At 41.7% G+C, this 11,750-nt stretch overlaps 1 protein-coding gene across 2 annotated transcripts in view; it reads left to right on the forward strand.

Moving 5' to 3' along the window:
* The window catches only part of pdia5 (protein disulfide isomerase family A, member 5), a 64,361-nt gene extending 54,247 nt beyond the window's left edge, over positions 1-10,114 (forward strand). Inside the window, exons 16-17 of one of the 2 annotated variants that reach the window (XM_024389681.2) lie at positions 4,092-4,226; positions 7,247-10,114. In XM_024389681.2, coding sequence (XP_024245449.1) covers positions 4,092-4,226; positions 7,247-7,426 — 315 coding nt within the window. In that variant the 3' untranslated portion in view covers positions 7,427-10,114. The remainder of the gene's footprint in view (positions 1-4,091; positions 4,227-7,246) is intronic. The other variant, XM_024389683.2, reaches the window with a different exon arrangement.
* The last annotated feature ends 1,636 nt before the right edge of the window (positions 10,115-11,750 follow it).

The raw sequence follows: 11,750 nt of genomic DNA on the forward strand, positions 1-11,750 counted from the left end.
AGAGCTGTTGTCTGCAACGCTGCTTGTCTGAAGGATATCCTGTGTCAACGCCGAGTAAACAACACTTGAGAACAGATTCAGATGTCTGCAGGTGGGGTGTGGTGTTGCAACCTCCATTTCACTGTCACAATAAGAGTTTGGGGGAGAACAAATGCTCAAAAGCTCTGTAGCCAGGGCTGGCGGGAGGCAGGGCAGGGATGCTGTAGTGGTTGTGTGAGGAGCAAGGATGTCTGATGCGCATATCCACAGAAGGGACTTCTCTTAACATCCCCAACTACTTCTCATGCTCCTTTTCTCCCTCTCTGTCCCTGGGTTTTGGAGGAGGTAAAGGGGTGACTGGGCAGGAGTGAAAGAAGAGCAGCTCATTCATCCCTGCTCACTATTTATAGTGTAAAGCATAAGCCCCAGTCAGTGTATTGGCACTGTGCAGGAGTAGATGTGGATAACAGTGTCGTCAGGACCAGTGTCACAGTACTCCTTAGTATCGTGGCAAGGACACTTTTGGAAAACGGCCCTGATGTTGGAAACAAACATTGACATTTATAGTCGGTTAGCAGATGTTCTTATCAAGAGTGACTAACATGAGCAATTAGGGTTAGGTGCTTTGCTCAAGGGCACATCGACAGATTGCTCAGGGATTTGAACCAACAACCTTTCGGTTACTGGCCCAACGCTCTTAACCGCTAGGCTACCTGCCACCCCGGCATTCTGTTGTCATCCAGAGTCACGCATTTATTTTCCAACCATTAGAACACAATATTTTACTCACAGCAGCAGGAGGTTTTTAAAGGACCGGTTTGATCTGCTTCCTTTCTTTCATTTTTGCCATGGAAAAAATATTGTCATACTGGTATGGTCACAGCCCTATATCGGGCTACTTCTCTGCCTCGTTTACCCAAGACAAACACCACCAGCTTAGCTCTGGCTTTGAAGAACACCCCAATTAAACACCACATACGGTATTGTATAAAAGAGAAAGGAGGAATAGGGAAGAATAAGTGGGCTATCAGTGTGCATGCAGAGGCTTTGTACAATGCAAGCAATGTTCTTTTTCTGATTGAACTGAATGTCAGCATATTATATTATATATAAAAAGAGGAGGCTGGCCGGAATCACGTCTTACAAAAATCTTAAGTTGTAATTTTGATGAGAACACTGTAGTGATTCGTGAAGCGGTGAAATTGCCTTTTTGATACAGCAGCCTAATAACCTCCTTATGCAGGGTGGATTTTTCTGCTACACACAAACACACACACTGTCATTAATTAGTACCTCAGGTAGATAGTCCACAAGTGATTTTCCTACTCTGGAAGACATGCATGTGTGACTTGATGTGAATACTTACGTTAGCTCCCCAAGCTAGTGCCTTAGCTTTGGCTCTGTAGGCTGACAGTCCTGTGGTGCACAGAAGATCTGGGTTCGAACCCAGTCACACACATTGCTGCCTGTCTTCTTTAAGCACAATATGAAGTGTCTCTAAAGCCTTGTTCACACTGCACAATGCTCAAATCAGTTTTGTTTTTCAAATCCGTTTTGGAATACTGGCTGTCCAAACCGCAAGTTACAGGTGACCAAATTGGATTTGTGTCTTCAGACTGTAGTAATTTGCTTACATGGCTACGCTAGTTGTCATGGTAATAACAGCGTAAAAACCACTTGTGGGCATATGAATCAGATTTCACCGTTAGACACAAGTCACATGACCAGGAATCAGATTTCACCGTTAGACCCAGATTTGTGTTATCAGATTTTAATACAAAGGTGTTTTGAAATCTAGCTTGAAATATCCCATTTGTTTGTGCTTTTTGGCTGTTCAGACTGCAGGGAAAAAATTATACTTTTGAATTGGATATGCAAAAAAAAATGAATTTAAGTCAATTCAAACTGCCAGTGTGGACAAGGATTTATATACTTCCAACTGTCCTCTACACAGTATCTCTCAATGCTCATTGTTGAAGCTCTTGTGTTGTGATCAATGAGATGTTGTTGGAGATCTTATTAACCAGAGGGAATCAATAACTGCATTGGCCAGAAACCTTTGGAAAAACAATCTTTTTACAACATCATTCTCCTCATGTCAATTTACTTCAACTCTGATTGATCGTACTGGGCTGAGTCTGTGTGTCAGTCTGTTCTACAGTAAGTGATGGTATGGTGCTGCTGTAAGAGACCCGGTATGGGGAAAAGCTACGTACTGTAATACACGCATCCACTGTTTCTAAGCAGGTGCTGGAGATCAAAATGTATATATTCATGTAAATGTTCAGACACAGACACACATTTTATGTGCTTGGTTGACAATGTTTCAACCTTTTGGTCTTAAACATAATCTAGGTCAGTGGTTCCCAACTCCAGTCCTCGAGTACCTTCCAACACATTGTTGTTGTAGCCCAAGACAACAACAACAAACACCTGATTAAACTCATTGAGGGCTTGATGATTAGTTGAATCTGGTGTGTTTGTCCAGGGTTACAATTTTGTAGGGAGGACTGGAGTTGGGAAACAGTAAAAATACCCCTTTGACGTTGAAAATGGCAAGAGACCTCTGATCTGTGAGATACCTCTTATGTTGACAGGTTCCTTATTGGCCATGCAGACACACACAACCGTCTAAGAGGTGTTTACCCATTCATCTGTGTTTTGACAGTAATGCTGAATCCTTCCATTTATGTTTTCACTCACTGAACAGAGCGTGTTAGACAACGGCTTTAATCATTTAAATAATGTCTTTTTAAATGTCTGAGATGAGCATTTCATGTTGTTATTATGTAGGCGACATGTCAGTGGATTCACCTGTCTGAGCAACACGTCAAACTGTCCAATTAGTTTAGCCTCACCGAGACATCAATCATTTACATATTCAACATATTGGTCCTCAGGTGACTGATGGTGGTTACTTGATGGTGACAAGCTCAATGTGCTGCGTGGTGTCCCAAATGGCACCTTATTCCCTTTAAAAAAATTGTGCACTACATAGGGAATAGGATGCCATTTGGGACACGGCTGGTGACATTTGAGCCATCCAGAAGGACAAGCCGAGCAGAGGGAGGGGGTGAGCTGTTTCAGAGAGATGGTATTTACGGCTCATTTGTGCTGTTTTTTTCTGACTGCCGTGCTGTGACAGCCCCGACATAAATCTCTTTTGTTGTTTTTATGTAGGAGTGATTGGTTTTCTTTTCCCACCCACTCTTAATGGTCTAGCTTGATAGGAATGTATTAGGCATTTTTCTTAAAGGGGATGTTCAGTATTTTACTTTATTTAACTAGGCAAGTAAGTTAAGAACTAATTCTTATTTACAATGACTGCCTACACCGGCCAAACCTGGACGACGCTGGGCCAGTTGTGCGCCTCCCTATGGGACTCCCAATCACGGCCGGTTGTGATACAGCCTGGAATCAAACCAGGGTGTTTGTAGTGACGTCTCTAACGCTGAGATGCAGTGGCTTAGAACGCTGCGCCACTCGGGAGCCCCAATGGTAGATGGTTCCTCACCCTAAAATGTGTCTATGGGACAGGAGAAACTTATCCATGTTATGGTTTTATTTAAACAGACATTAAACTTACACCACACAGCTCTGGGTTAAAGGGAAAGTTTGAAATTTTGCTCAGTTGCTAGCTAAAATGGCTAGCTAAAAATCTGAGTGATGGGGGCAAATGAGCAACCATCTAACAATAAGTGGTAAACGGAACTTCCCCTTTAACCCAGTTGGCTTTGCAGGCTGAATTTGAGAATGTGCCGGGAATCAATGCAGAACAGCTCAGTCGGTGCCAAAGTAGCCGTGTTGAAATAATTTACTGTAAATGTCCACTTTCTTGTTGTGAATAACTTAGTATTTTACAACATGCACACATTTTACCCTAGTAGGCTTGTTCATTGTCCAGCGCATATGGCAAGGCTTTAGAACAATCAATGATTTTAACCGCTCATTAAATTTGTTTCAAAGAAATGCAATACAATCCTACACATCCATGAGGTTCTTATGCAACTGACCATTGTCTAAACTAGTTGTGGTTGCTGTTACAGATGAGTTCTGTGGATGACAATATCATGTTGAAGCTACAGTAAGCTACTATATGCTTTGTCCCTCAGATTGCCTATGCTGCTGTGGACTGCACTAAAGGACCGAACCAAGAACTGTGCAAGCAGGAGGGTGTGGAGGGCTACCCCACGTTCAACTACTACAACTATGGGAAGTTTGCAGAAAAATACAACGGAGAACGAGGGGTAAGTGACATCTTCTGCCGAGTCCCCAACAACTGGTTTTCACGGGAAATGGAAAGTCTGTGATGCGACTTTCGCTTTTGGATGGTGACACTCCATTTTAGCTCCTCCTCCATGTTTACTGGATTGGTTGAACAGTGTAGAAGAGAACCTCCCCAAAAATTATTTTAATGAGTTACAATTCATATAAGGAAATAAGTCAATTGAAATAAATTCATTAGGGACTAATCTATGGATTTCACATGACTGGGAATACAGATATGCATCTGATCACAGATAGGTAGGGGCGTGGATCAGTATCTGCTGACCACCATTTGCCTCATGCAGCGTGACACATCTCCTTCACGTGGAGTTGATCAGGCTGTTGATTGTGGCCTGTGAATGTTGTCCACCTCTTCAATGGCAAAGCTGCTGTATATTTGCGGGAACTGGATAATGTTGTCGCACATGTTGATCCAGAGCATCCCAAACATGCACAATGGGTGACATGTCTGAGTATGCAGGCCATGGAAGAACTGGGACATTTTTAGGTTTCTTGGCCAGGTCGCAGTTGTAAATGAGAACTTTATTTCAACTGGCCTACCTGGTTAAATACAGGTGAAATAAATAAAAGTTCCAGGAATTGTGTACCGATCCTTGTGACATGGTGCAGTGCATTAGGTGATGTCGGCAGATGAATGGTACGACAATGAGCCTCGGGATCTCCGCATTCAAATTGCCATCGATAAAATGCAATAGTTCGTTGCCTGCCCATACCATAACCCCACCTCCACCATGGGGCGCTGTTCACAATGCAAACCCACAGTTATCAGCTGTCCAGGTGGCTGGTCTCAGACGATCCCGCAGGTGAAAAAGAAGGATGTGGAGGTCCTGAGCTGGTGAACATTCCTGCAGTCAGCATGCCAATTGCACACTCCCTCAAAACTTAAGACATCCGTTGCATTGTGTTGTGATACAACTGCACATTTTAGTGGACTTATTGTCCCCAGCACAAGGTGCACCTGTGTAATCATGTTTAATCAGCTTCTTGATATGTCACACCTGCCAGGTGGATGGATTATCTTGGCAAAGGAGAAATGTTCACTAATGCAAATTTGTGCATTTGAGAAATAAGCTTTTCGTCCGTATTGAAAATTTCTGGGATCTTTTATTTCAACTCATTAAACATGGGACCAACACTTTACATGTTTCATTTAATGTTTTTGTTCAGTGTCGTTTCAGGCATTTCTTTTGATCCTGCTACGCTAGGTTATAGTCTTAGTGCCCTATTAAAAGAATTTATACAGTGCCTTGCGAAAGTATTTGGCCCCCTTGAACTTTGCGACCTTTTGCCACATTTCAGGCTTCAAACATAAAGATATAAAACTGTATTTTTTTGTGAAGAATCAACAACAAGTGGGACACAATCATGAAGTGGAACGACATTTATTGGATATTTCAAACTTTTTTAACAAATCAAAAACTGAAAAATTGGGCGTGCAAAATTATTCAGCCCCTTTACTTTCAGTGCAGCAAACTCTCTCCAGAAGTTCAGTGAGGATCTCTGAATGATCCAATGTTGACCTAAATGACTAATGATGATAAATACAATCCACCTGTGTGTAATCAAGTCTCCGTATGAATGCACCTGCACTGTGATAGTCTCAGAGGTCCGTTAAAAGCGCAGAGAGCATCATGAAGAACAAGGAACACACCAGGCAGGTCCGAGATACGGTTGTGAAGAAGTTTAAAGCCGGATTTGGATACAAAAAGATTTCCCAAGCTTTAAACATCCCAATGAGCACTGTGCAAGCGATAATATTGAAATGGAAGGAGTATCAGACCACTGCAAATCTACCAAGACCTGGCTGTCCCTCTAAACTTTCAGCTCATACAAGAAGACTGATCAGAGATGCAGCCAAGAGGCCCATGATCACTCTGGATGAACTGCAGAGATCTACAGCTGAGGTGGGAGACACTGTCCATAGGACAACAATCAGTCGTATATTGCACAAATCTGGCCTTTATGGAAGAGTGGCAAGAAGAAAGCCATTTCTTAAAGATATCCATAAAAAGTGTCGTTTAAAGTTTGCCACAAGCCACCTGGGAGACACACCAAACATGTGGAAGAAGGTGCTCTGGTCAGATGAAACCAAAATTGAACTTTTTGGCAACAATGCAAAACGTTATGTTTGGCGTAAAAGCAACACAGCTCATCACCCTGAACACACCATCCCCACTGTCAAACATGGTGGTGGCAGCATCATGGTTTGGGCCTGCTTTTCTTCAGCAGGGACAGGGAAGATGGTTCAAATTGATGGGAAGATGGAGCCAAATCCAGGACCATTCTGGAAGAAAACCTGATGGAGTCTGCAAAAGACTTGAGACTGGGATGGAGATTTGTCTTCCAACAAGACTATGATCCAAAACATAAAGCAAAATCTACAATGGAATGGTTCAAAAATAAACATATCCAGGTGTTAGAATGGCCAAGTCAAAGTCCAGACCTGAATCCAATCGAGAATCTGTGGAAAGAACTGAAAACTGCTGTTCACAAATGCTCTCCATTCAACCTCACTGAGCTCTAGCTGTTTTGCAAGGAGGAATGGGAAAAAAATTCAGTCTCTCGATGTGCAAAACTGATAGAGACATACCCCAAGCGACTTACAGCTGTAATCGCAGCAAAAGGTGGCGCTACAAAGTATTAACTTAAGGGGGCTGAATAATTTTGCACGCCCAATTTCAGTTTTTGATTTGTTAAAAAAAGTTTGAAATATCCAATAAATGTCGTTCCACTTCATGATTGTGTCCCACTTGTTGTTGATTCTTCACAAAAAAATAGTTTTATATCTTTATGTTTGAAGCCTGAAATGTGGCAAAAGGTCGCGTGGGCCGAATACTTTCGCAAGGCACTGTACACTTTTGTTGTCCTTCTTACCTTTGAATATGGAATCTGTCAACTTTCACAATTTCTGTACTTTTTGTATTTATAAATTCTGCCTTATAATACATTTACACCGTTAACCTCTACATCTTTATAACAGGCCTCTCCTGTCTTCCTCTCCCCAGGAGGCGGGGTTTATAGGTTTCATGCGCAGCCTGCGGGGGCGGGACCAGGGCAAGAGGAAGGAGGAGCTTTAAGGCAGGGTGTGGTGAGGAGGAGGAGCCTGTCGTTGCACTGTGACCCTGGACAGGGGCCTCTTAGCACTGACATCATGATCTGACATCATGGGGCGGGGACTTGTGAACCTCAGCGTTTCAGCGAAAGGCTTTTTTTTTATACTGATAGATCGATCATGTGATCAGCTTTGTAATAACAGTGGGATTACTTACCGTGTGACCACTTGAGACCATTTTTTTTCTTGATAAAAGAAAACATGAAAATGTTGCCCAAATACTGTGACTGCATTTGTGAAAAGCTACACCTTATACTGTATCTATGCAATACCGGACCCTCCCTTTCAGATCCACTCTTGTGTGGTTGGTGGCTGTACTGGTGGTTGGATGGTGGGGAAACCACCTACAGTACTGTACATCACAGGGACCATCACTACAGTCCTACATCCTTGTTCATTCACCTCAAGAGGAATACAATCTAAGCATACAACTGTTTGTTTCGATATTTGTGTACATACCAGTCTATTAGGTATGGGTTTGTTTCAGGATGATAAGGATCAGGATCTAATAGCTGAAACTGTGGCCTTTTTAATAAATATGTATGAAAGCTAATCACTCAGCGCAGAGTCAGACAGATAGTAGGGTAGTGAATGATACGAGGCCCTAAAACATAAAGCTCTTATAGTGGTGTGTTGAAGCCTGGTGCTTCTGTTTTTCCACGTGTTTCCAAGTCAGCTATGAGAGGAAGAGATGACAAATCAGACACAAATGTAAAATGACCCAAATAAATTAGAATTATGTTACTGTGCTGAACCTGGGGGCGGCAGGGTAGCCTAGTGGTTAGAGCATTGGACTAGTAACCGAAAGGTTGCAAGTTCAAATCCCCGAGCTGACAAGGTACAAATGTCATTCTGCCCCCGAACAAGGCAGTTAACCCACTGTCATTGTAAATAATAATTTGTTCTTAACCAACTTGCCGAGTTAAATAAAGGTAAAATACATTTTTTTTAAACTCCAGACGTCAATGATTTACAGAAGCCTCCTGTTGTCGTAGTGATATTATTTTTTACTGTAGACGTGTTGGTTGTCTAGCAACAAAACCAACGTGCAACTATGGGGCACAACAGACGGGGTTGTTGACAACATGTAAACATTGTCTCCAATGTTTATTGAAAACAAATACATTTGAACAATGAGCAATTGTCTCCAAAAACATTGTTGCATTTGTTGGTTAGCTAGCTAGCAAATGTTTTGCCACATTAGCATAGACGTGACATTAGCCAAAACACCTCAAAACGAGACATGATATCAAGAACAAGATGAAACGAGCCACCTATGATTCCCAATGTGGCAGCTTCTTGTCATTGTTGCTAGCTATCTGCCATCCAGAATCACAACAGCAGACAGAATTCTGACCCATTGAAGTGTGCACATAATTTCCATGTCAGCTAACCCATCTCTTGTCCTGCATTCCTTTTAGTGTTACTGATACGTCTAAAAAACAGTTTTGCCTCTTGCAAGTGTTTTTCCATGATATCATCAAAGACCAATTCAAAACAAAGCCCTTGGAAAAGATATGGGGCCAAATATGGTCATTAATGTTCCATTTCCACAGGAACAAGACTGTGCCAGTCCCTCCCTTTTTCTCTCTAGCAATCAGAACCAGTCAGCTCAATATCAGGAGTCATATGGGATTATGATTAGAAAAGATCCAGGATATCAGTTCCATCTGAACAAAGTCAAGAATCCAAGAGCATATTGCCTCTGTGTGTGTGTCTTTGTCCTCGTCTGAGAAATGTTATCCCATATGTCCCAGGACATCCAAATGGATGACTTCAGATTTCACAGTGCAGAGGTGTGTGAGAAAGTCGATGGACATTCTTAACACCCCCACCACACACACACACACACACCACCCGAGCTTGGCACCATCATCAATACCGGAGCCATTATCTTTGTGGCGATTTTAAGGCTGTGTGTTTTTAACTCCCCGGCTTACGCCGCTATAAATATTTAAAGGCCTATCTGTAGCTGAACTTGTGTTTTATTATTCAGGAGTTTGGTTCCTTTCATTATTGAATATGGTTCTCAGGGATAGCGAAAACACAATTAAAGGGAACTAGCTTGTTGTATTAATTTGCATTGCAGTTAGATGGTTTTGAGCTCTAGAGTCTCCACATTTAAAATAATTGTTTACATTTGTCTTGTATGGAAAAATAACTAAATGTATAGATCAATGGTCCAGTTTACTTTTCCTGTTTGAAGTAATGGCAGGAAGTATTAAATAAAACATGTTGTGCAGATGGGGGGGTTAATGAACTGACATACTGTACATTGTTTGGGTTTCTAAATGGATTAGTTGCAAGTGAAAAGTTTTAAATGAACTGCAGACTGACATAGAACAGTCTCCAATCAATGTTACAATAACATTTCTGCATCATGCAAAACCAGCTGCAACATCGCAGAACGTTGGGAGAATGCTTTACTGTATGGAGCTGGATTTTGACACGCTGTTTTTTTAGATGTTGAGTTCTCTTTCTGTTGGGATGATTTGCTTTGACTTTTGTTTCTGCAGTACAAGGCCTACTCAGTGCTATCAAATGGTTAAAGACTTGACAAACTTATCATAAAGACCACCTTTGTCTCCTCCCAAAGCCCTCATATTGTGTGGAAACTGTCACATCTATGCATAGAGGTCATTGTCGCCTTGGTTGACTTTCTGTGCCCAGCCATATGTACAGTTTTGCCCTTCGAATGAGGACCTTGCTAAAATAAAAACTCAAACATTTCCAAGATACTGTCGTGTTCTCTATGGATGTTCTCATTTTCAAATGATTTATCATCTTTGCAAAATCTCCTTTAATTTTTACTTTAATGCAATGGCTAAGTATTACAATTTACTTATAGATTAGTGAAGAATACCATGTAGCATAAAGTCCGGAGATCGTGAAAGCCAAGACTGGGATTTTTTTGTGTCCAAAGTTTGTTTGTTTGCAAGTATGTTCAACCTATGTCCTGTGAGATCCTAAACACAGATTGCAGCTGATCTCTTTTTTTTGTTTAGTTACTTACAAACTCAGCCAGAGCAATAGTGTCCAAAGCAGACACAAAACACATAGAAATGAAATAAATGGAGTTTGACATCAGGGATCATCGGCTTGATTGACATAACCAGTGAAGTCCCAGATCTGTTTGTTTCCCAAACAACGTTTGGCATTAGAATTCCACAGGGACTTGGCAAGACAACACAGGCAGATCTGGGACCTAGGCCTAGTGAAAGCTGTTTTGAACCCTCTCAACCCCCCCCGTCTGGGGTCTGGCCTGGTTCTCCATCATCCAGTCGGGAAGACAAATAGACCTGTAGCGGCTCTCAGCAGAACTGACACCCAGGAGTTTGAGACTAGAGCCTGGGCTGGAAGAGAATGGCGATATGTCCTAAATAAAAAATCCCTCTCCTCAGGCAGAGGTACCATCGTTATCACTCATTTTATTATTTAACCTTTATCACTACAGAGTTCTTAACTGTTAAACTTGACTAATAAGTCTAAAAACCTAGACTCAGTTTTAACTTTGGTTTCTTTAAGACTATGCGTAGCTACCTGGATATACTCCTGCTTGGTAGATGCATCCCACTGGGCACAGACGTCAGTTCAACATCTAGTTTGATTTACATTTGGTCGAACTGATATGAATTCAACGTTAAATTGACAAATTCACCATGACATTGCATTTAGGTTAGACGTTGGGTGAAAAAATATGAAATGCCCTTAAATTTATAACTTTTTGCAAATCCAATACATTTTCCATATCAATTAAATGGCAGTGATTTTTGGGGGGTTGAAATGACGTAGAAACAATGTTGATTCAACACTTTTTGCTCAGTGGGATACAACGTACAACTGCAGTAGCTAGCTGATTAATGCCTTAGAGTGCAGGACTAGATAACCCATTCAATCACAATTTCACTTGGGAGGATTGTGGGAGCAGGGCATTTTCTCCTGGCTGGTCACAATCCTTTGCATTGAAAGGAGGGTTGCAAACAGTATGAGGAAATTAACCTAGAGCAGCGTTTCCCAAACTCTGTCCTGGGGCCCCCAGGGATGCACGTTTAGTTTTTCTGCTCCAGCACTACACAGCTGATTCAAATAATCAACTCAGAAAACTGATTTTAATTGGCTGTATAATGCTAGGGAAAAAACTTAAACGTGCACCCCTGGGGGGGGCCGAGTTTGGGAAACCCTGACCTAGAGGATTAGCGATAGAACTACGTGTTAATGCAACCCAAGGACTGTCTGGAATGATATTAGGTTTCCTATAAAACAGATTTCTTCACCAGGTAAGGTCCATGTACATTTCGTTATTTAGATTTCCGAGTCAAAATGGAGATTCTTAAAACGGCTCGTTTTTTCATTTCTGAGTTTTAAAAATGAA

Source organism: Oncorhynchus tshawytscha, linkage group LG26, assembly GCF_018296145.1.
Source record: "Oncorhynchus tshawytscha isolate Ot180627B linkage group LG26, Otsh_v2.0, whole genome shotgun sequence".
NCBI lineage: Eukaryota > Metazoa > Chordata > Actinopteri > Salmoniformes > Salmonidae > Oncorhynchus > Oncorhynchus tshawytscha.